Source organism: Erithacus rubecula (assembly GCF_903797595.1).
Source record: "Erithacus rubecula genome assembly, chromosome: 13".
Lineage (NCBI taxonomy): Eukaryota > Metazoa > Chordata > Aves > Passeriformes > Muscicapidae > Erithacus > Erithacus rubecula.
The window spans coordinates 6,892,352-6,918,129 of record NC_136665.1 but is presented as its reverse complement, the minus strand read 5'-3'; the positions used below and the strand labels follow the sequence as shown (position 1 = coordinate 6,918,129).

General features: G+C 43.8%; 1 protein-coding gene across 2 annotated transcripts; it reads right to left on the bottom strand.

Moving 5' to 3' along the window:
• Positions 1–1,907: 1,907 nt before the first annotated feature.
• RHOA (ras homolog family member A) lies at positions 1,908–25,165 on the bottom strand. Of its 2 annotated transcripts, XM_079316874.1 has the most exons (6): positions 25,007–25,162; positions 17,750–17,879; positions 7,995–8,152; positions 5,195–5,315; positions 3,865–3,995; positions 1,908–3,173 (listed from the first exon to the last, which is right to left on the bottom strand). In XM_079316874.1, exons 3-6 carry the CDS (start codon positions 8,148–8,150, stop codon positions 3,000–3,002), a joined length of 582 nt encoding a protein of 193 aa, XP_079173000.1. In that variant the 5' UTR covers positions 8,151–8,152; positions 17,750–17,879; positions 25,007–25,162; the 3' UTR covers positions 1,908–2,999. The 2 variants fall into 2 exon arrangements, with proteins under 2 accessions (XP_079173000.1, XP_079173001.1); XM_079316875.1 differs by lacking the exon at positions 17,750–17,879 and having other exon boundaries at positions 25,007–25,165.
• Positions 25,166–25,778: the final 613 nt, after the last annotated feature.

Here is a 25,778-nt window from a genome sequence, read left to right as displayed (position 1 = left end):
TGGCACATTCACTCCTCTGTCTGTCTCAGGGAATTACTCTGAAGTAGGGGAGTTTACTTCTGGGGCCCTGCCCTTTCCAGAGAAGCACAAGTTAGGGCTTTCCCTTCCTTGATGAGTGAGTTTAAGGGCACGGAAAGAACTTCCTTGTTGACCCAGAGGTATGGTCTGTGCCTGTGCACATTCTGTGCAGCCTACTCAGCTGGGATCCAGAAGAGTGCCAGAAACTCCAGGGGGACCAGATGGGTTCAGGGGACCCTTTTTGGGCGGTGTGACAAGTGACAGTTGCCCTGCAAGGTCAAAATATTGCTGTTTAACAGTAACACAACAGCAGTGATGACTCTCACAAAGGCCACCAACCACACCTGGCCTCCTGCTTACATCTTGTCTCCACTCCTCCCTCCCTTGCCCAGGGGGCTGGCACTTGGCTCCTCACTTTTCCCCTGCCTCTTCCACAGTTCCTGCCTGGATCACTCTCCATTAGTGCTGAGCTTTCATTTCCCAGGTCAGGTCTGGCCATCTGTGTCCTCAACTCGATTTTATCCAGAGCAAAGTGGCTTCCAGAGGTGACAGATGTGGCAGGAACCCAGAGAGAGTCAGGCTGCCAGCCCTCAAAGGCAGGAAAGCTGACTGATAACTGAGATGATGGTGTAGGTCAGCAAAAGCTTAGAGTCACACTGGGCTAACAGTCACTGCTGGGTTGAAAAACAGCAGCAGATACATGGCCACAGGCTTTGAGGAACAGGCAACCTGACTCCAAACCCCTGTAAGAGCTGTGCTGTAACTGTGGCCGTAGCAGACTGCAACCCCACACATCCCTGCAATACTGAAAACCCCCAGATTTGCTCAACTGCAACACCCCCCGCAAAAAAGAGAACTACAAATGAGCAACCAAATTTGTCAACAGGCCAGCAAATTAAATCCTCCCTGGTAGCCACACAGCTGCAGTTAATAACTTCCTGCTCTGTTCCACCCAGTCACCTTGCAGGGGGAGGACAAACACCCAGGAGAGGAAGGAGGGAAGGGTGGGGTGAATGAGACCATTGGGCTCGTCAGTTAATTCACTCTGGATGTCTGTGGCTGAAGAGGAAGGACAAGGACCAGAGGTACAGGGCACTCCTATGGCTGGGTCTGTTTCTCCTTTGCTGCAAGAAAAACAATCAGGAATTGTCCAATAAAAGAAAAAAGGTGACACAGGTGTTTTGTATGCTATTATGGGATGCAGCCAGGTGCTCAGACATGGATTGTCATCAGCAGCTGGACTCCCTCCTACCCAGCCCAGTGAGGAGGCTCTCAGCTCAGCAGCAGCTGCTGTAAATACCAGTATGAGCATAGAAATGCCCACTGCTGTTCCCTGGCCTTTCTTCCCCAGGAGCAGCACAATCCACTCTCCAGCATGGCAGCAGCACAGGGCCCACTCCTGAGCCCAACCCGTGCTGCAGGAATTGAAGTCATCCCTCAGGCAATGCCATGGCAAACACCCTGCCACCTCTGCTGCTGCTCCAGTGCAGCCTGGCTGCTGCAAACCATCACATGCTCCCACAGCAACACTGCATCTGCTCCTCCCTTCCTCCTACACAGCCTCCTCCTGCTCCTCTAGTCCCATGCTCAGGACTGACAAATCCAACTCAACTGATGTACTTGCATCTCGCTGAGTATCAAAAGCTCCTGGGAAGCTGTGCTGCTCACTGCAGGGGCCCAGGTGAGATGTTGCAGCTCAGCTCTGCTGCAGTGTTTGGAAACCACCACCAGCAGCAGATGGATATCCCTTGCTGGGAAATAAAAATAAGTATTAAAGCACTTGCAACTGCTCAACGAATTCTCTCTCAGATTTATCAAAAATGGTATTTCTAATTCAGGCTCTCAGATGCTGGGACAAAAACCCAGAGTGAGGAATACAGACACCAGGATACAGGGAGCTTAGAAAACTGCCTTTATTCTATTAGTTCTTGGAAAAATGAAAATACAGAAAGAGTTTAGTTGGCTGCAGAACAGCAAGAAGTTCACAGGTTAGGAGTCTGATCACTACATGGTAACCAAACTTACACAAAAAGTTTCTTTTTTTTTTTTTTAAGTTTTGAAACTGGGTCCAGCAATGAATTTAAGGCAACTGAACAGTTCAGAAGCTTTGAGTGTGAGCAGGCTGTCTTTTCTCATCCCTACAGCACTTTACGGAAAAAATTCCTCCTGGGTGTGCAGACCACTCGAATCATTCAAATGGGTCAGACTCTTACAAATGAACAGGGGAAGAGGATCAGCTGCTTTCCACCGGACTTTATTTTCAAATACAGTTTCTTAAAAAACCCAGAACACCTTAACGCAGAGGTTACAAGTAACAGTATTAGGAAATCCAATTATACAAAAAATACTACATCTAAGCTGGGGTAAATAGATTTATTTTTGGTAACATACATTTAAACTGGCACTAATTACACAGTAACTAAAAGGTAACTAACATGAAACCACAGAACCCTCACTTTTCCTTAGCTGAATGGGACTTGGTCATTTCAGAGTGATCACATTTTCAAACTAATGTTTTACACCAAGCCATGAAAATCAGATCTTCCTAAATGTGATAGCACTGAAGCTACTCTTGATTCCATACAGCCATGTAACGGTTGTACTCAATTAGAATAGGACGTTAGTTATAAAGTAGTTACAGACCAATCCTCTGTGCTGACAGCTTTTTCTCTTTATAGAGACAAGAAAGAAGATAGAGAATTGTCTTCAATTAGCGCCTGGCATATCCTGTGAGTGCAGAAAAGGTTTGTTAGAGGAATGTTGAGGTTAACCTTGGGTGCACAGATGAATTTGATGCAGATTGTTATAAAAATCATGGTTGGCTTCTAAATACTGGTAGCAAGATGACTCGATTTTTAAATCTCTTAAGTAAATTATAGATAATGAAAAAGGCCAGTAATCATACACTAAGATTAATAAACAGCACTTCAAAATTACTCAAGTGCAGGGTGCTGCTTTGGCCATCTTCCTCTGGCCATGCTTTATAAGAGAAGGCACCCGGACTTTTTCTTGCCACGCCGGGCTTGCAAAGCAGCTCTAGTGGCCATTTCAAACACCTCCCTGACACCGTCTTTGGTCTTTGCCGAACACTCCATGTACCCGAATGCACCAATGCGGTTTGCCATGTCCCGGCCTTCCTCGGGCTTGACAGGCTCCTGGAACAGCACAAAAGCAGCAGGTGAGAACAGCCCAAACCCACACTGCTCCTGCCCCTCCTACACAGCTTCCCAACTAATGCAAAGGAATCTCTGGATTAAGTATATGTAATGAGCTGGTTAGTTAAAAATCCAATGTCAGAGGGCATGATCAGTTTTCTGATATCTGAGCCTGAAAGCTGCAAGACTTTTTGAAACTGGAGCAACTGGATTGCCTATTTCTGATGAAACATTTATGCAATACTTTGCTACCATTGCAAAAAAGCCTATGAACAAATCCCCAAATCAATGCCTCAGTCTTTGTAAAAAGATATGCTACAGGTGCAAAAATTCCTGGACAGAGCAGACCATCTGGAGTCCCATACCCAAGCTGGGGGTTTCAGGCTCAATCAGTAAATGAAACCTGGTGTTGCTCAGGAATAAGCAACAGCATCTGTGGTTATTACCTCAGAACACACACCAATAAAAGTGTTTGCTGTCACATCCTGAACACACCAAACAAAAAACAGCTCCAGAGTGCACGCAGAGTGCACTCAGTTAAAGGCAACAGACACTCCCTGGTGTCTGCTATGGGCAGGTGTTGATCTCACAGCCCACAGAAACCAGTAGCCAGCTGTAGGTGCCTGTTTATGTTCTGCTACAGCCACCACACACTTCTGCCATTTATTGTAAGACTCTGAAAGGAACCTGCCTGCTTCATTTTGGCCAGCTCTCGTCTTGTGTGCTCGTCATTCCTCAGGTCCTTCTTGTTTCCTACCAAGATGATAGGCACGTTGGGGCAGAAATGCTTCACCTCCGGGGTCCACTTCTCAGGGATGTTTTCTGAAAAAAATAAATAGAGGCATGGCTGTACAAGACCCCACTTCTGGGGAGAGTTTTATTTGATGCCTTTTACATGTTGCCTGAATCACTGTAGCTTGATAATCCACACTGATGCCCTTTTTTCTACTCTTCATAAGGAAGCAAATAGAGCTGTTCTGGTGTTACCAAAAAAGACAAGCCTGTCTGTGGTAATTTGAAGGCTGAAGGACATGTAACATCTTCGCTTCTCTCAGCAGCCACCTGACAAGGGTTAGCACAAGGGACTGGAAAGTTATGGAATATTTTGCTTCAAGAGAAACATTTTATTTATCTCCAGAACCTAGAGATGAGCACAACACTGAAGCCCAAGTTTTAACCTCACTTCTTTTCCTACAGTAACACAAAAACAACCCCTCTCAGTTCTACCCTTACTGTTGCAGAACTGCTCAACACACTAATCACAGATACACAGAAACAAAGGCTTGGGGTAAGTAATTTCCAATCTGGCATTTCTTCCTACATGCAGCAAATGAATTTGTTCTCATATACAAGCAACCTCCTCCTCACGACCCTATGTGACTTTATTATTTTAGTGAAAGGAAGACTTGGGGGGTTTTGAAAGGAAAACCTTGACAAGTTCTATATAGCAGGAAGTGCTGAACAGCCCAAAACATCTGGCTGTGCTTTCATAAGTTCTTAAGACATTTGAGATTCACCAGTGGATGTACCTGCATGCTGCATAACCACTTTTTATCTTCATAAAATTCCATTCAGCTTTTGAAAAGACATTCACTATTATGCATTATGGCATATTTTCTTGCTTGGAGGAGCAACTTAGACAAGGATTTTGAAGCCATTTTTTTCACTACAGCCAAAATATCAATTCTGCAGCTGCACCTGGAGTGCACAAATGTGCTGGCCTCTAGATGCTGCACACCTGAAAAGCTGCCTGGCAGTTCTCTCAGAGACCCTGGCACCCAGATACTGGTGAGTAGGAAGGGAAGGAGAGGGAAGAGAATTTTTACAATCTGTGCAAACACAGAGTGCTGCTGCAGCTCTTGCAATTAGACAATTCCCTCATGTCTGAAAACCACACTCAAACCAGCACCAATTCTGAAACTAGGAAAGCTCCCAAGGGAAAAGATATTCTACAGTGTCATTTCCAAGGGAAATATATTGGTATGGAGAAGTGGTTCTGATTCAGTTAGAGATCTACTTACCTAAACTATCAGGACTATCAATTGAAAAACACATAAGTATAACGTCCGTATCTGGATAAGAAAGCGGTCTAAGTCGATCGTAGTCTTCCTGTCCTGCTGTATCCCACAAAGCCAACTCAACCTGCAAAGTTAAGATAAGGGGTTAGTCAGATCACCAGGAAAGTTCTGATTCAGAAGCCAGGAACTCAACAGGAGTGAGTTCAATAGCACTCAGTCAGTACCATTCAAAAGGAGGAGACTACAAGTTCTCCTTTGACAGGAGAACTATCAAGAATTTTACATTCTGTAACTAAAAAAATCAACTTATTGCTGTTTATGAGTATTTTCTTTATACCCATGACCACTTTCAATTCTCTAAAAGAATGTAAAATCTACCAACAGAAAAGCAAAACAGGAGAATCTAAGGGAATCAGCTCTAAAAGGCTGGGAAACTCTGACAAGCATCCCAGAAATACCAGTTTTCAGTGTAAAGTGGACTAAGTATATGCTTTTTAGGATTATGCACATTTTCGATGGGTTTACAGATAGAACCTGTACTAAGAAATGTCAAAATTGTACTTATTTTTGCACAAATTTAATAAAACTGATTTGTGTGTAAAGCTTCTTGCTACTAAGAAGTAAAGTACTTAATGTTCTTGATATTTCTACTTTTGGTGAAGCTAGAGAAGACCTCAATAGGATTGTTTAAAACTGTAAAAAGGAATAGCCGGTATTTAAACCAAAGGACTTAAAAAACTATAATCAAGCTCTTTAGGTATATATATTCTTGCTTAAGATTCTCTGATGAGTCTGCCTTCTCATTTAAACTCTCGCATTTAAAAATTCCAGAGGAAAAGCCCACAGCAGCTCAGATAAAGACAGATAGGCAGAACTGGAACCCAAACACGAGCCTGCATGTGCAATGCAACTGGCTGTTTAAACTGTGAAGAGACAAAGCCTTAAGCTGCACACATATACTAAAATAATCTTCTGTATTTCAGTCAGAAATACTCCTCTTCTCAGAGTCACCTCTGCAGCTGCCAATGTGAATTCAGTGGCAAATGTTCCTCTTTGTTAAGATATCTGTTGAAGGTTCCTTCACATTACACTGGAATCAGCTCCTAAAAAACCACATCTCCTACCATCACCTCTGTCTTCATATGACTTCTGGACATTTCTGATAATGCTTTTATAGGAAGACAGAGGTAAGTGGCTATCAAACACAAGAGGCTTAAGTACTGCTCTCATACAAACTTTTGTAATCAAATTTTCTGAAGACCAAGACCTTAGGTAAAATATATCCTCTAGTTGGAAAAATAAAATCAGCTGATACTGCTCAAGCTGCTCATGTTTTTTCCTTTAGCTATTGGCTGCATATAGCTGATAGGGCATGACTCCCTGTTCACTCATTCAGAGATGCAGAGATTCAGGCAGAAAGGAATGAGGAAGTTAGACTTGGTGATGAGAGAGAGAAATTAATACCATACATATTTCAAACAATAGTCCTTAGAGCCTAAGATACAATATAGAAACTGTAGAACCTGTCACTTGGGGAAAAACCATGTCCTAATATTAGTCTAAAAGTAAATTTTCTTTTACTGATTGACATTATGGGAGAGGAAAGCTTTTTAGACTCAGATAGCATAAACTATGAGGACTAAAGCCATAATTAACCCATTCCTGCAACATTAGGAAATCAAATTTATCATAAAGTCCAAAACTAGCTCAAAAACCTCTTTTTCTCCAGTCAGGATCAAGAGTGAGTGATTTCAATTCATCAGTCACTGCATCTCAACTAGAATGGGCTGAAAAAAGTGCTGGCTATACCTGACCCCAGAGCAAAGACAAAGTCATAGAGGGACAGAGCAGGGAAGCTCAGCACCACCAGGACCAAGACCTGCCACATGACTGACCTGCAGTCCCATGGCAGAGTCAGCTCTGTGCACAGTACCCAAACAGACACAGGCCATGGCTGCTTTGAGAGGGTTTGTAAATAGCTGAGCTTTTTCAAGGTGCAAAGTTCCTGCTTTGTGTGCTTCTGGGGTATCCTGGAAAGTGACAATTTTGCACATCACCCAGCACTCTGCTGACAGAAGTGCAGAAGGCAACCTGCCCAGAGATCAGTCCCTACAGCTTGGAGCAGGTGTCTGCTTGTATGGTAAAAAAGGACTCAAGAGGTCCCACTGATTAAAAACTGACTTTTAAAATATTTAAAACTAAAATGAAATATTTTATACTAAAGTACAAACTAAAGATGAAGCTCAGTGAGCTGTGGCTACACTTGGGTGCTAAGAATTGTGTTCCTTCAGAAAAGCAGGACAGATGCTGATGTACACCACAAAAATCAACCTGTCATCTGTTCTTAGAAGGATGCTGTACGTTGCAATGAGTTGGTATGAAAAAAAACCAAAAAACAAACTCTCCAGGAATTAATCATCATTAATTACAATACCAGGTTCCCTATGAACACAAGGACTCTGTTCCAAAGGCTAGTAGCCCCAATGCCCTCAGCATCTTTGCACTGCTCCATCCCCTCTCACCTGCTGCAAACATTCTACTCAGACTGCTTGCACAGCTTTTAGAACCTCAGACTGTGTACAGTTAGATGCATTTTGTTAAACAGACACTGGATATGAGCACGTTCTAGCAAGGTCAGTGTTTTTTTCCATAGAAATACACATAATATTTAAAAATATATTTACAATATAAGCACTAAGCACGTGTGCTAACCACATATTAAGGAAGTGTAGAGTGTAGAGATGTCCATGCTATTCTTAACAAACACCAGTTCATTCTGGCTCTTGGAGAAAGGTTCACATACCTGCTTTCCATCCACTTCAATATCTGCTACGTAATTTTCAAAGACGGTGGGAACATACACTTCAGGGAACTGGTCTTTGCTAAATACAATCAGCAGACAGGTCTTTCCACAGGCACCATCTCCCACTATAACCAGCTTTTTTCGAATGGCTGCCATAGCTGAAAAACAAAACGACTTGTTAATTCAACTGCTGCAGCTTTTAACCGAGATGCTAATAATTAATAAACCCCGAGTCTTCAATGAACAAGACCTTTTAAATTGATTATACATGTCCATTAGAGAGACAGACGTATCTGGACTTGGGTAAATTCAGATTCCTGTTCTTTTCAGAAAAAACACTCCCCAGCACTTATCAACATACTGAGCCCATTAGGCGCAAGAACAATAGGAAGGAAAGTCAAGTTTGGCAGATATTGATCTGTTCTAAAGGCTGAGATAGCAGCACCCAAAGATAACAAGTGAGCAAGCAGCACTGTCCCATGGCACCCTCTCAGAAGTGCATTCCAGGTAATCATATACAAGATGCTTCAGTTTAAGTGGAGTAACACTTTTTTATCACACTGAGTTGTCTTAACTACACGGTCCCAGTCAGCTGGACTGAGGAGCACCTGCTGCCACATCAGAGCACCAACAGTAGGATCTCAAGGGACTCAGTTCCTCAGATTACAACCACCACTCTGCAAAGGATTTTGGCAGGACACATCTCACTCCTCAACTTGCTTTCCTGGGCATTGCTGATCCCAGGAATAGAGCCTGCTGTTGGCTTGCAGTAAGTGGAGACCCACACAGATCTCTGCTGTGCAATGAACTGATCTGTATCAGGACCATACAAATCTATAACCTGCTCATAAGCAACTCTGGCCTCAAAAAGGCAGTAGAGAAGCTTGAAAAGGTTTAAGGAAAGCCTGGAGTCAGGGTGGGGCCGAAGGAGATGGTTGTTTTGGATCTGGCAAAGCAAACAAAACCAGCACTATGTATGTGCCTGCTCTCTCTTTTCTCCAGGTGTTTTTCCCCAATGCAGGGACAAACCAGAAATTTAGGGAGTGACCTGGCTACAGGGGAGTGCAATGAGGACAGAACCATCCAACTTTCTTCTCCATAACATACAGGCACTCCAGGGGAAGCCGCTTACTCATCCCGTGAAGCTTCCTGGAAACGGAGCAAACAGCAATGCCACCACAATACCTATGACTGCATGACCAAAACAGCACACAGGGAGCACCCTGTGAGCTAACTTTTGCCATGACAAACCCAGAAAAAAGTTCTCTGAGGATCACCAGGGCTGCTGGCAAGGGGAGAAGGCCTCAAAGAAGCACAGGAGAGATTTAAAGGACAGAGCAACAACATTTTATCCTTTTCACCTCTTCTCTTGCCTCATGAAATTAAGTAAAAAGGTAAAACTACCATCTAAAATCAAACTTTGGTACTGTTAAGATGGTGGAGAAGCAGTGGATATTACAGAGATTCTGTACTTCTGCTCCAGGTACAGAGAATGCTCCAGATACCATTTCAACCCACCAAGCAGCAAGGGTCAGGCATCACTGCTCAAGTGATCTAAATCCATGTCTAAAGTGAGTTTCTTCCATCTTGTAAATATATATGTACACAAGTTAAAATTATTTACCTTAGGGACTTGGGTTATTTTTACATTTGTGGACAGTTTTAAATTGTTCAAGCCCTATTAAAGTTTTCTGTCCATCATTTTAGATGGCTTAGAATACTTTCTAGCAATGGTAATATTTGAATTTTACAGAACTGGAAATTATCTGTCCTCTGTACCAACTCAAGATTAATGACTTGTAACCTCTATTTAATGTCAGTTTTGGCTAATCTGCCCTTCAAGTCCTACAAAAGTTCTGAAGTCATCTACTCATGTGCTCCACAATATTTACAATGAGAAAATTTCCCTCAATGTGTACCCTTACCCTTCTTTGATGTGATATAAGCTCATTACTGTTTATGCTGTTTTTTGTGGCCATAAAGAAATGGATTATTCCCTCTCCCCAGTGCAGTTGAGAATACATGCTTTCATTTAGTCTTCTCTTCAGGCAAAATAATGCCAGTTTTTCAAGCCTTCTCTGTAAATCATATTTCCTAGACTTTCCCATTGCTCTCTTCTGGGCAGACTCCAATTGGCACAAATATACCAAAGTGTGGAGCCCAAAAGCTGAATCCAGTATTTCTACTAGGGCTCTATGTAGAGTGCCCAGAGCTGAAGGATTAATTTCATTAATCTTCTGGGATACCCTGCTGCTTAAACACCAATCCGGAATTATATGTCTTTTTCTTTCTTCTTCCCCTCCCCAGAAGACAACACTGTTGATAGACAGCTTTTAAATCCTGATAGCTCACAGACTTTTTTTCATTCAGATTCTATACAGTGAGCAGCTCTCTATTGACACAGCTGAATATCCACTGCCAGACTTTTATTTATCCTTACAGTGACTGATGGTTTATTCTGCCTTCAGGTTCTAGCTCTGCCTTCCAGTTTAATCACAGTCTGTCAGATGCAAGTTTAATAGTAATGATTCCCAGATAATTATCTAGGCCATTGATGAAACCGCCCTGGAGACACAGTGGGCAGCTGATGGAATGGGATAATCTGTCTTTCCCTGCTATCCTCCCTCCTTCTCCCCTCTCTGCTGGTGGCTGGGACTGGCCTGTGATGCCCTGAGTTACCTGCAATATCACTCAGGGTAGGTGACCTTTTATATCACCTACGGATAACTGTATTTTTCAACGGATTATCAGATCAACTCTATCTTCCTCTAAATACTTCCGTCACCTGGATTATTTTTAAGTGTTCCTTGCCAGTTGAATTTTATGCTTTGGCCCTACAACATACCTATGCCTAAGGTCTACAAGGAAACTACACTTGTGCAAAAAACCCCAATCCCATTATTTAATGTAGGTCTTTCTACAAACCCTTCCTGAAAAAAAGCTTGAAGAAATGTATGTGTGTGTATGTATATATATGTGTACATACATATATATAAATTATTTCAGTAGCTTTATTTTACCTCCTCAGTACCTTTTTCCTGAGAAAAGCTATCACGAAACCATCTGTCTGAATGCTTCCTGAGATGTGTTAAGATCATTTGGACCAAGATGCCCTTCAGCAGTGTGTGCTCAACCACTTCCTTCCCACTGCTCAGGACCCGCCCCATGAGGCTCTCCTGCTCACAGTTCTGTGCAGGACCATCACCAGGACATATCAAACCTGCCCAAAAGTTCCTTCTATCCTGTACATTCAAAATCTAGGGAATTAATATTCCCTCATCAACAGCTTCTAGAGGATCCTTCTGGACCATCACAAAAAGCCTCAACCACATTGTCATTTTTTGGTGACCCATGGCATCCTCATATTTTTTACTTTAGTTTCACCTTCCACAGCATTACCAAAAAACAATTCCTTCCAGAACAAGTGTGCTGTATAAAATTCAATGCAGGAGGGAAAGATCACCACTTATAATCTCCAATTTTCAGAAAGAGCCCAGATTATAAATGTTGGGTAGATATGTCATCTCTGATCATTAGACACCTCCATTCACCTTGGAAGGACGCCACCAAAAATCACAACTTCTTTCTACTTATCATTAAAAATGAACCATAGAATGGTTTGGCTTGGAAGGGACCTTCAAGATCATATAATTCCAACCCCTTGATATGGGCAGGGACACCTTTCACTAGACCAGGTTGTTCAAAGCCTCATCCAACCTTGAACTTCCTAATTTAGGAATTCCTCGAATTTCCTAATTTAGAGGATTCAGTTTACACATCAGCACCTTTCAGCCAGTAATTTTTAGCTAAAATAAATACATTCCTCTCCAGTGGGCAGCTGTAAGGGGTTGTCAGGTCTGGCAAAGACTCAGAAAAACATCATCTTGGTAGCACAATAGAGAAAAACATGGATTGTTAGAATGGAGCTGCATCTTAGTGGTGCGTGTCGCAAGGACAACACTAACAGCATTCACAGCACTTGGGTCTTTCTGCTGCATTCTGACATGCTCTGGTTCTCTTCATCAAGTATTCTGAAACATGGAAATATATCAAATTTGTACTAGCAGTATGTGGGAATCAAAGCACTTTGCTGGCCTAAAGAGTTTCATGTAACACACAGTTTACTATTTGCTGCAGCACAGCTTTTCAACAGTGAGCACATGCCTACATGAAGAGCTAAAACACCTCTATGAACTACCTGAGAGGATGTAACAAACAGACCAAATCCATGCTACTGCTAACTCACTGTAACTGAACACAAGTACCACACATCCATCCTTTTTCACAATACACAGAGCTGGGTGACTCCAATAAACCCAGAAAGCTGCTGGGACTGCATCACTGATGAAGCACACATTGAGCAAGCAATATTTTATCCCAATTAGTGTAGCAGAATGGCTGCAGTGATCTTCTAGGAGAATCTGTGCTGTCTTCTGCAGCAAGGCAAGAGATCTGCAATTTTTCCTACTCTTAGATGAACCACTCCTCCCACCTTTGAATTTATAAGATTCTCAAAACCAGCTAGTCTGCTAGATTCAAAGTGGAAACTCTCACAGCATGACTCAAGTGACTCATCTGAATGGAAGAGATTCAATTATGACATTTCCCCAGCCTTAGCCAGTGTCTTTCACAGGTATTGCAGGAGCTTTAGACATCATTTACTCAATCCCACTAACATCAGAGGAGGTTACAACACAAGGAGCTCCTGTTTGCTGAGTTGCCAGACTAATATCCTTGTTACAGGAGGCTGCTGTTTCTAAGTGCAGTGACGCTCCAAGACTCCTGCAGCATAAAGCCCTGCTTGTTAAAGGAATCCATCAAATACTCCAGAAAAATTAGAAATGGGGAAAATATTTTTTCCCATGTTCTAAACATACTCCCCCCAGTGTTACCCTTTACAGCAAGGGAATTTGCCTCTTCAGCATGCTATTTATTTTTCCTAGGAACAACTTTTCTAGTGCCTCCTCTCCTGCAGGTTCCAAGGCCACACAGCATGAGAGAGGATTCTGGACACACTGTTGACATTCTGAAGTTGGATAGGCTGGCAACAAACATGCCAGGTTTGTCTGTCTTACTCTGGATCTCATCCCGGGGAAAGTAACTGATGGAAGAAACAACCCTTTACCATCACATAGGTATCACAACTATATTTAATTTCAATTATCAATTAACTACTACTAACTTTATGTTGCCTGCTATGCTATACAGGCAGATCCTTCACATGATGCAGAATTTTGTAAAAAAAATAATTTCTGGATGATTGCATGTCAGCAAGAACTCAGCAGAAGCAGCTCAGCATGCAGAAAGGATGCTGCGGGGAATGGCAGAACAGCCTTTAAATTCTTTCCCACCTAATCTTGCTGAAGTCCTTAAAACCAAAATGTTGGAAGGTAAAGGTTTTGAAATCTTAGACTGCCTTGCTGCTGACTCCTCAACACAGCACTGAAGCAGTTTGCTGCTGAGTGAATTACAGCCTGGCACTTTTCTCACTTGTTCTATTTCCCTTCATTCAGCCAGCCCTGCCCTGGGCAGCAGGAGGCTGAGGGACCAGGAGAAGAAACCCTGCTCAAGTGTCTCCTACCCTGACCAGTCAGGCCCTGCCCTCTACCTACCACAGGGGAAATCTGACTCTGTGCCAGTCCCTCAACTGCCTCTGCCTCAGTACCTGCACTTACTCTTAAAACATACTCACTTTTGTTCAAGCCTGAGGTGGATTAGGAAAGAGTTTTTCCCAAAGATTCCAGGGATCAAGAGGAGATGAGTAGGCTTTTCTCACAATTTTCTTCTGGCCATTTAGCAAGCTTGGGCATCAATACTGAAAACTGGCAGGGCAGTTTGGAGTCCAAAGTTGATCAGTCCAGAAGCAAACAGAACTGATTTTAGGACAGCTGTGTACTGTCAGTGAAGAAGAAGACTGAACACAGAGATCTGAGTGGGTGAAGTGGCCCAAAGACTATGACCAGGGAAGGGGTCAGGCAAATAGGTGAGGAGGAGAACAGCAGAAAGATGTAACCACTCCACCAGAACAGAATCCAGAATTCCCACATCTCCCAACAGCAGGCAAGCATCTCAAACCTCTCCTCCACTAAAGTCCAATGGAAAATGTCAGCAACTATGCCTTCTGTAATCCTTTTTGGCTTCTCACTTCTCATTAGTGAAAGCACATATAAACTAGTACCAGAAATACTGCAGCTTGCTGCTGAAATGCTAATCCTGCTCCCTTAAATCAGCTTCCTTCAGCATATGTAAGCCTGTGTGCTATCATGCCATTTTCCCCCACAAAACCAATAAAGGATGGCCCTGCTCTTACACAGCAATAGTTGTGAAGTAAAAGAAACTGTGACACCAGTTCACCTCTTAGAGAAACTGCAAACTGGAAAGTCAACAGCCTTGAGACTGAATTAAAAGTAAGAAAAAAAAATTATGGAAAAACATGACTCAATCACATAAAGGAGTCAGATACATATTTCTGCTACAGGGTTCCTAAAAAATCCTGGAAGACATACATACCCCAGAACATGAAGCAAGCAACCATTTATTTATTGTCTGAACTGATCTGTACAGCCACAGTGACAGTAAAGCCAGACACACTGAGCTCAGAGTGATCTGCTCTTCTGACACCATGAACAACCTGAAGCCAAGCATTACTGGGATGGACACTCCGTTCAATTCCAAGCTACCAGTATCAAAACACTAAAAATATAAATGTGATCACCTCTATCAAGGGGACAGTCAACACATTTCATTTTAGTTACTAAGATTTTCTTAATTCTGTGCAAGTTTGCCTGTGGACACTTGCACTCATAAACCAAAAAGCCACATTATTTAAAGTGTTGCTAACAAGGCCTTTGAGAAATAGCTATATTTATATTCCTTACTGCAGCCAGTACATAAAGCAGTTTGACAGTACTGCAAAATAGACCTATTTCTAACTACAGCACTATGTGGGAGCAGCTGGTGAGGAAAAGCTATCTGCTGGGGCTTTTTGGGAGGGTTACATATGAAATCTAACACTTAAAAGAAGTTCCAAAGGTGGCAAAGCATAGGGCAGGCTACTGATGTTGCACATTAAATTTAATCCACACAGAAACTGAATTTTTCTGTTGTAAGTACAATTGAAAAACTGACATGGAAGATCAGCATAGTATCCAATGGGATTAAACATTGAACACAGGTCTTTTGGGAAGGTCTCTGGACAGGGAAAGCTGAGTGTTCATCTTTCTGATAATAGTTCATTCAGCCTGTGTCAACCAGGCTCAAGTCTGGCATGTTTTACTAGTTTGGAAAAACTGCCTTGCACATAGAGCTGTACATTTCCAGAGCCAGTTTAAACCAGCAGCAGCATAGCTGTGTTCACCCCCAGCTAATAAACCTCCCCAGGTCTCAGCTAACTCCACAAATAACCAGCTCAAGCCTCTTTGTACTACATCACCAGAACTGGGAACAGGGTCAGCTTAACTGCATTAGGTCTTAGCACCACTGGTTGCCAGCCCCAGTGAACCCTTAATGACTGATCAATTTTATACAATGAGTAAGTTACCCAAAAGTACACAACAGGTGTTTAATAGGCATGGGCATACAGTGCATCTTCGTTAAGGACAAAGAGTGCTGTTCATGCTGCCTCTGCAATGGCTGTGATGGGGCAGGAGATTCCTCATGCAGCATAAAGCCTGCCAGTGCAATGTTTTGGAGGAAACCTGAATCAGCTGTCAGCACTAGATCCGTGTTGTCATGTGGACACAGTGTCTAATCCGAGATATCATGTGAAGTCTCAAAGTAGGATTCATCATATCAAATTACAGCCTTTGCCCTTGCCTTCCTCTTCAGGAAAAAACCTGTGACACAACACACAATTCATATTCCTCTCAGAGAAGAAAACTGTTTTGGATTCTAATAAATATGCTTGATTATAAAGCACCACAGGAAAGAGCAAAGCATCTTGCTTTGCTCTCCTTCCCTCTACAGAGCACCTGCCCATGCTTTACAGGAATGATGCCTCAGCACTGCCAAGGAAGACACAAACTATCTTTCATAAAACACCCAAATCATGACCTGTGCAACCCTCTACACCCAGGACTGTGTTCCACAAGCAGCTCCAACATAGACACTGACCACTAGACCAACTTGCTCCTGCATCTAAACTTACACCTAGAGACTCACAGACCATCTGCTACAGCAGGCCTACATACACAGAAATAGGGACATTGACTTAGGTCTCTCCATCTCGGTGCCTGGCATTTCGCATAAGCTCAGGACTGGATTCTTGTGCTAAAGGAGAAGAGGAAAAGTGAACAAGAAGCTTCTCCCTGCGTGTTCGCCAGCCTTCAGCTCAGGACCTTCTCAGGTCAGATGTAGTTCCCATGAATTTGGTAACCTCAAACAGATTTCTCCTCCATGAGCTTGTCCAGACTCCCTTTGAACCCATGTAAACTTCCAGCACACACAACATCCTGTGGAGGGAGTTCCCACAACTTAATTACACATTGTGTAAAGCCACTTCCTTCAAATTCAAGATTGTCCCTATTAGTTTCTTTTACAGCCTCCTAATTCAGAAATGGAAAGGGAGTCAACAATTTGCCTCCGCTCACCCTCTTCCTGCACTCACATAACAGCCTTTCCAGACTGAAGCACCCTAACACAGAGCTGGCTGGTTTTTTTTTAATTACCTTTACACCTTTGACAGTAGTGACTGTCTATTCCTGGCATAAGGAGCAACAAAGTGCTAGAGGTGCTGATGAAGTGCTTTAGGCAGGAGGGCCCGTGAGAACCCAGCAGCAGAGCACTGTATGTACCTTCCCATCCCACATTGTCCACCACAGCTCCAAATGCCCCAGGGCTGCTGCAGCACAGCTCCAGGAGCAGGAGCCTTAAATCCATCCACACAGTATCAGAGAACCACACCCTGAGATGCACTTCAAGTGCAAACAAGCCACTGCTTGGTTATTCCCCAGTACATTTCACCCCGTGCATTAATTCAAGTGCAGACCATCTTGACTTTAAAATATCAGTAACAGAGAATCCTATACCATGCTCCTTACTCCCACAGTCACAGTCAATTATATTTTCTGCATTATGATGAAGTTTTCCTTGTCACTTCCTCAGTTCTCTGACCTGTGCAAATTTCCCATTACTGGAAATGCAAAATTCCAGGTGACCCCTAAAAAACACAGCCAAAGAATCCAACTCCCTTATCTTCTCACTACACACAGATTCACTTGAGTCTCCACTTGCCTTTCACAGCTGCCCTCTTTCTACTAAATTTAATATGAACCATATTGATTCTGTTCTGCCTTAGTTTCTGACTGAAAATGACATGCAATTACTGTCACATACTAACTGAAGGCTAAGATGAACACTTGCACTTAAGAACCTAACTAAAACAATTAACACCTCGATTCTATTTCCCCCCAGTCCAGGCTGAGTGACATCGCCTTAATTCTTTCCTGAACACTTTGTTACTTATTCCATTATTGTACCTGGGATTGATGTCTTAGTCTGATGGGATTATATCATTAAGATTGTCCTACTTCTCTTTATTATTACTGCATATTAGCATTCTCAAACTCAAACTGCTACAGTATGTAAAGAGCTTTCTGGAAAAAAAATTATATAAACCCCCTCCATTTTCAGGCCAGAGATCTTCAGAGCTAAAATATATATCAAAACAGAGGTGTCAATTACCAAGTCTGGTCAGATTACGTGTGCAACATCATTAAACCCCCTTTTTTTTTAACTTAATGAGATAATCAGAATACCTGATTACACGGAAGTTCTCTGTGTACAGATAAGTATCTGCCAAAAGATAGGAAACCAGGCAGAAGGAAATGCTCAGCACTCTCAGAAAAACACCCGTGGAACCTGCACAGCTCAACGTTCATAAATGACCTGAAAAAGCAAAGAAAAATAGCTATACAACAAAATTTACTGGTGATGTCAAGATGCAGAGGTAATAAAGGCAAGGGCTAACTGTGATGGATTTCAGAACTCTAACAGGCTCTGTGCCTTGGCAGTAAAATTTGAGAGAAATGTGAAGTGATATGCAATGTAAAAACCAGATTCAATTTCCTATACAAAATGATGGACTGTGAGCTGATCACTGCCACCCAAGGACAATATTCAAAGGTCATATAGTTAATTCCTTTAAAATACAAGCTCTATACTCCAAAGTGCCACAATTTTAAAGATTCCAGTATTAAGAACTAGGAGAAAGGAACAAACCAGAAACCATTAAGATGATGTTGGAATCCATCGCATGACTGCATCTTCTGATGTGTTCAGCTGTGATCCTCCCATGTCAAAAGGCTATAAATGAACTGGAAATGACTCAGAGCAGGGCACATGGATGATTAAACTACACAACAGTGACCATATGAGGAACAGCTACAGCAGAACTGGAAAAAGGACAGTCTGGAAGAGATGCAATCACACAAGAAAACAACTGGATGCTTCTCTCAAACCCTAAGGAGCAGTGAGCAAAGCTGGGGCCTGAAACAAGGACCAGAGCACATGGGACAAGCCAGCTTGAAAGCAAAGGCAGGAGGGGCCTCTCAGCAGGACACATGGCAAGGCCTCACCACATTTCAACTTTTTAGATCCATAATTTCATAGTTATTTGAGCTCCTTTTTCCTCCCAGTTACTTTCCACAATTTTGAGCTTCTGTTTTCTATTTTCTGTGTTCAGTTACTACTGTTCTCTTATTTCATCTGTAGAGCTTTTTTGCACTTTCTTGTTTTTTAAGTGTGAACAAAACAGATGCCTTCATTTCCTTTCCAAGCCAGGTTATTTAACTCATATTCAACACTTGGCAGGAGAAAAATACTGCAAAAGAAGGTTCCTGAAATATGTTTTTAAAGCATGTTTAAGACAATTTTTTTTAGAAACTAAGCCAGGAATATGTGCAAGCAAAACTATGTCTTAACATTGTCAGTGCACTTTCTGTTAACAACAAACTCAGCAGGGTGCTGCTGATCAACTACCTGCAAAGTTCACCCCTATACTGTTCACCCCCTACTGCTACATAATTAGTAAATTAACACAATTTCACAACCCAGGGAAGAAGACTAATTAGAGCATTTCTGCCTTATCTTCCTCTGCCTTCAGCCTTGGAGAGGGACTTGTAATGGTAAAGTTTGGATTTTGGTGACAGAAAGCAGGATTCTGCCATCAGGATCTGTGGCTGTTGATGCTGTCCTTGTCCCCCATGGAACACTCTTGGTCATTTGTCCCCAGTGACTACATCCTTGCTATCTGTTGGCACAACGACTTAGGAGAGCACTTCTCTTACGCAATACCGAGTCCCAAGATTACTTTGCACAAAATGGGATTAGGGCTTAATATTGAGGTAATTATAGTAGATCTGTGGATTTCCATGCGTGTGTAATCTGCAAAACACTTTGCATTTGGGCCAGTTTTTTCTTGGTGTCCTCTCTTCCCAGACATCTCCTGCACATCAGATGGGATGTGGGGCACATCACAATGAGCCAAGCAAGCTTCTGCTTGGGTGTGGTGGCTCTGTCTTCAGGTGCTGGCAGTAAAGCACATATGGACAAGAAAAACTAACACTAACTCCTCCAGACAACCATCTTCTTGTACCCACAACTGACACTCACCTGTGTTCCTGCCTCCTGCTCTTCCACCACAAGACATCTGTTGAAACTGCACTGGTTCAGATCAAACACCCAGCAAGCCCAGCACTACCTGACACATGCAAGTATCCCAGACAGAGTAAAAGAAGGAGCAAATGCACTGATACCACCACAAGTGCATTTTCTCAGTTGACAGCCTGGTGGTAATTTTTTTTTTTTTATTCCTTATGCCCAACAGTCCATTTGACAGTGTTGTCTCCTGTGATTCCACCTGTTTAGTTCTGAGGCCATGTAAATGGTTGCCATTCAAAGCACTCTGTGGTGCTGCATTCTGTGGTCTCAGTGCAGACTGAGGGAGAGGCATCATCAGTTTTGATCTAGACCAGACTGTGCTTGGTCATGTCTTTGCCAAGCTGAGGAGTTCAAATCTTTTTAAGCATCCCTTGTATGGAATCCATTCCTTATCTCTGATCACTCTTTTCAGCCTCATCTTTGCTTTCCAGTTGCAATGTATCTCAAAGCACATCTTTCTTTGTGCCAACCCACTGTAATCAGTGTGTTGAGGACTAAGAGCCATGACTCTATCCCTGTTTTCCTTTTTTTATTCCTTTCCCAAAGCCCCTCATACAAACTCGTATGATCTCTGCTGAACACTAAGCTTCCATTTTCACAGAAATATGGCAAGCTCTTCCTTCTAAGTGACAATAATTAACTTTCACCCCATCAGTGCATAAACAAATTAAGATTATCCCCTGCTTTGGATTTATCTGGAATAAATTTCATTTGGCATTTTGCTGCCTGTAATTCAATCAGAAGGACTAACTGCAATTCTTCTTCATCAGCCCTGGTCTTTTCTTCCCTTCTTCCTCAACACCTTTCTCACCAGATCATATAAGAATATGCTGAAGAGTAGAGATGTAACACAGATCCCTCTTCTCTTGTCCCAACTTTCCCTTCTCTGTGCTTTTCAAGCCATCCAAAACCTCCAGTAGATATGAGCTGCACCATTTCCTTTGCAAAAGCCACACTTTCTGCTTTCTGCTACTCTAAGTTGTTGGTCCATCTGGTTAGCTTTTTTTTTTTTGCTTTTTTCTTTTTAAAAAGGCACTGAACTGTGATATCCTGCTGAACTATCTTTAAGAACTGCTACCACGTAACTCCTCTTCTGTGGCTTCAAGGTATTGAGAAGTTACACAGCATAATTAGTAATCTGGTCATTTCAGGCCTGAGTTTCCTTTGGAACCCTTGGGCAAGCACCATCTGGTCTTGGCATCTTGTAACTGTATTTATCACTTTGCTCTATAAATTACTTTGCTGACAATTCAAACAGAGACAGATCTTCCAATGAGTCTTGCTCTCCATAAAGAGAATATCTGGCACAGAACCTCTTTGGACTCCTGGACTCCTCCACAGGAAACTGGAATACACATAAGTCATCTTTCTACTCCTGGCTTCATCATCAAATATTTCTTTCACTTCTCCATCTATTGGCCCTCCAGAATCCTACATCTTTCTTGTTTCTGATGAACTTGGATTTTTTTTTTTCTGCTATTATTATGATGCTTCTCAAGAGTTTCTCTAGCAGGTCCTTGTATTTTTCATTTGACTTGCCATAGTTCATGTCCTTATTTACTTTTCTGGTTAACTTCATGACTTAAACTTTCTGAAGGCTGTATTCTTACTTCTAACACTTTCTTTATCCCAAACTGCATGCTCATTCTCATCTGTCAACATTCCACAGTATAATTTCAAATCCTCCCAACAACATTTTCAATTTCAAGCGCAGAAGCCTAGTTCTGCTGTGGTTTACATGGAACCCAGCCTTTCCAAACAGCTCTTGGACTGAGGTTCAAAAACAGAGCCAATTCACTTGGTCAGCACCCAGTCAAGATCCCACTGTGAGACAGCCTTCTCACTTCACACAATTTCAACAGAGCAGACAGGAGATGAAGAATAAAGAACCTCCAGGTGTAAAACATAAGAAAAATGAAATGCTGGCAAAGAATGCCAACAGAGATAACTCGTACTTGGACAGCTGCTAGTTCCTTCATACCACTGATACATGCAAAGACCATCTTCCTTAAAAGTGTGAGGATGAGGAGGAGGAATCCCTGTGTACACATCCACACTAGCAACCTGCTCCAAAAGTGACAGTTCAGGCCAGGTGAGACAGAACTATTTATGGTTGCAAAGCACTGCTAATTAACTTTGCAAAGAGACTGAATTGAGCTCTGTTTCTGATTAAAAAACAGCAATAAAAAAGCAAGCAGAAAACCCACAACTGTCAGAGCCTGAGGAAAGCAAAACCTCATATTTGGTGTACTGCCCAATTTTACTGGGTATACTTGTGACTCTCCATCTGTTCGTTTTACAAGGGACCTTGGTCATGAAAGGTGGTCAGAGAAAGACAGAAAACCTTCTTCTGATTAGTTTTAATTAGATGATTCACTTAGGAAAGACTGGCAGTTAGTTGTGTGGATGGCAAATATCTTAATTAAAAGGTGGTCTAGAGATATTTTAGTTCAACTTTATAGTCTCAAATATCCTTCCCGCATGAAAATATGGTGATAGGAAAAGGACAGAAGAGAGGATGGATAGGGCAGTGTCACTCTACCAACTCAAATTAGCTTTTTATTCACAGTTCAGCATGAGTGCTAACAGGGATCCCACCAAGACCTGAAAGCACCAAACAGAGATGTAAAAGTAGCATTAACTTAACCAGTGTACCACAGACAGTATTTTGGGGTATTTTTGCTTATTTTTGAGATTTACCGGAAAGTAATAAGCAACTACCTCTTTCTATTTAGCTATCCACTATTTATAGAAGGAGAGGAATTATACCAAAAGGCAAGAAGCAGAGGATTTATATCATGCATTCAGGTGTGTGCAGGGGCATAGCTGTATCTTGGGAATGAAATGAAGGTCAGCCTTCATTTGGCACATTTATTTTGCATTGCACTGTTCTGTATTACAATTTCACCCTTATTATGTGTTTTACTGGGACAAGCTCATCGTGGATTAATTTAAGATTTCAAGGGCACATTTACTGTACTTTATCAACATCCTAACTTCCTCAAACTCACCCAATTAGACTTCTCCTCCACTTTAGTTCACACTGCATTTAAATTCATATTGTAGGGCAACAGAGTAGAACATGAGAGAGATGAGATTTAGTATTAAAGGTAAAAGATGGTGTCTGAGTTGAGACTTGGAAAGAACCTGATGATACCACAGCAGCAGGGAATGTTAGAGAAACTGAGAAGATACACTTGGCTAATGAAAAGGTAGCCAAGGTCATAAATGTCTAGTGCAGAGCAGATCACACACACATGGCATGAAGAAAGAGTCCACAGGGTTCTGCACACTGAGAGAAAAAGATTAAGAGTAAAAACCAGAAAAAAAAAAAAAGAGAGTTACCATCAGAAAAATAAGGAAAGATGATAATACTTCCAAGACCCCTCCAAAACATTTTCATTTGGAATTTGCTTATCTGAAGAGCCATCACCAGTCCTACATCCTGGTGGCGGTTAAGATCATTTAGGATGTTTTTACTGTCAATTCCTGGCTCAGAGAACTCCCCGCCTCTGGCGCTCGGCTGCTGTGGCACTCGGCCAGAGCGTGAGCTTGGTGAACCAGGAGGGATAACATGAGAGCTGCTCAGCTGAGCTCTGCTGTGACTGAATTTATTTTGCCCCTTGTGTGAAGGGGCATTCATGTCTTGAAAAATTATTTTTAAAAATCCCGTGCATTCTAGTGTTTAATGATACAAATCACCCATTCAAACTAATTTATGTCAAGCATTTATGCTGAATATGCTGCTAAACATTCCAGTGAACTAATTAAAGTGAAATAAGTCTAATGTTTTTCTTTCTTTAGACATGCAGCCTTGGTCTAAATCAGTGCCAGAATTAGACTCTGTATATTTGAACGAGAAATGCCAGTGCTGTGTGGCTGAAGACCTGGATAAGACCAGAACAGGACAGGAAGAAAGAATACATGTATCAGAAGAGCCTTCAACAGTAAGCAAATATTTTTGCAAACACTCTTTTCAGGAAGGGAAAGACTTAATATTTCCATACTGCAAAAAATATCCTGAAATAAAGCCATCAGACAACCTAACACTTAGAGTGACAAGCAACATTTAGGGCACAAAAAATTAACTTCTGAAATTTCTGAGATAAAAAGAAGATTCACAGAAGTCTGTTTCTGGAAGAAGTTCACCATTTCAAATTCACACAGATGGCAGAATTGACAGGCTAAATTCTGGAGGGGAAAAAAAGCAACAACAAACTTAACATTACCTAGGGAGGTCTTAAGGTTTAATTTTCTCCATATACTGTATCACACAGAGAAAGGGTGGGTGGGAACCACTGCTCCTGAAGGGTTCCCCTGCAACAAACAGGTGAACTGTACCAGCAGAGAAACAAAAGCTGGATATGAGGCAGCAACTAAAAACAAACAAACCCCCGTTCCAGACACCTCTTAAAGAGATATCAAAGTAGTCGTGGTGTCATCTGACTGGAACAATACTTCATCCTGAGTATCTGCAATAAGTAACTTTCCAGACCTCTAGAAGAAGTTTTTGGGTCTTATTTTTAAAACCTAAACAGCGGTCTCGAGGTTCCTGTTGCCCTCGAAGGAATGGGTTTCCTGGCAGAAGAGATTCACGCAGGGTGCAGCTGACACCGGGCAGTTCTGAGCCCAGGTACGGCAGCCGAGGCACGGGACTCCGGTCGTGTCAAACCACCCCCGGCGCTTCCCCGGCCTGCTGCAGCCGCTCCACCAAAGAAACACCGCCCAAACTTTCCAGTTTCGCTCCAAAGGCCGATTTCTCCCCAAGATAAAAGTTCAACGGCGCACAAATCCCTGGCAAGCCCTCCGCAGGCGCCCCGGCGCGGCCCCGTGCGCGCGGAGGGCCCGGGACGACCCCCGGGCGCGACCCCCGGTGCGGGCGGGGCGCGGCCCCGCCGGCGGTGACGTCACACAACAAGCTGCCACTCACCGGGGCAGCCCCGGTGCCGCCCGTGTCACCCCGCGGGGCCGGGGGGGCAGCGCCGCCCCCGCCTCCCTCCGCACCGCCCACGGCCGGACGGCGGCACCGGGCCCCGGGCGGGGCGCGAGCGGCTCCCGCGAGGGAGCCCCGGGGCCGCGCCCCTTCCTCCCCTCCCCCGCTCCCGCCGCACGGAAAAAGCCCCGTTACCGGCCCCGGGAACTCGCGGAGGGGCCGCCCCCGCCTGCCCTTCCCTTTTGTGCGCGGCGGTGGCGGGGAGAGGCCCGGCCGGGCCCGGCCACCCCCGCCCGCAGGCCGCGGGCTCCCGGAGGGGGCGGGCGGGCCCCACCCGGCGGCGGGAAAAAGGGGAAGAGGAGAAGAAAAGCCGGCGATCAGCCCCCCCGCGCCCCCCGGTCGGCAGAGAGCCCCCCGGTACCTGCGGCCTGCGCTGGTCCGGCTCCCGCCGCCTCCTGCTCCACAGGCCCGAGCGCGAGCGGCGGCGGCGGAAACGGGCGGGGCGGGCCGTGCGCGCTCCCGGCTCCGCGCGCGGCGCGCTCTCGAAGCGCCCCGCCCGGCCGCGCGCGCCCGCCCGCCCCGCGGCCAATCGGCGCGGCCGCACGCGGGGGCTGCTGGGAAGGGGCGCTATAAAAACGCCGGTGCTATTTACGCCGTGCGGGTTGGGCAGTGGTGGTGCTAGTGCTGGGGTGTGGGGCTGTTCCGGGAGCGGCCAGTCTCCTTGCGATCTCATCGGTGCCTACCGTGTGAGGAGCGATCGGTGCGGGCACGGCCCCTCCGCACCTACTGGAGGGAAGGCGGCTGTGCTGGGGGCTTGAATCGCGATGCACAGTTTGCCGATGAGTGTTTCATTTCCCCCTTTCTTCCGGTGGAGTCACACCCCGGAGTTTCTGGGCCCCTCGATTCCGGAGACACATTGGGGTGCTGGAGTGTGCTCAGAGAAGGGCAGTGAAGCACATGGGGGGTCTGGTGCACAAGTCCTGTGTTCAGCCTGGAGAAAAGGAGGCTCAGAGATGACTTTGCCACTCTGCACATCTCCTGATAAAGTTGTAGTTAGGTGGGCATTGGCCTCTCCTGGCTGGTAGCTCGTGGTGGGGTGAGAGGATGTAGCCTTAAACTGCACCATATTGGACATCAGGAAGGATTTCTTTGTGCCAGGGTGATCCGACATTGGAACAGGCTGCCCAGGAGAT

Coding starts and splice junctions, on each gene's coding strand:
- RHOA (XM_079316875.1), bottom strand. CDS start 8,150: ATGGCAGCCATTCGAAAAAAGCTGGTTATAGTGGGAGATGGTGCCTGT. Junction 5,316..7,994: donor TTGAAGTGGATGGAAAGCAG/GTATGTGAACCT, acceptor TTAACTTTGCAG/GTTGAGTTGGCTTTGTGGGA. Junction 3,996..5,194: donor TGATAGTCCTGATAGTTTAG/GTAAGTAGATCT, acceptor TATTTTTTTCAG/AAAACATCCCTGAGAAGTGG.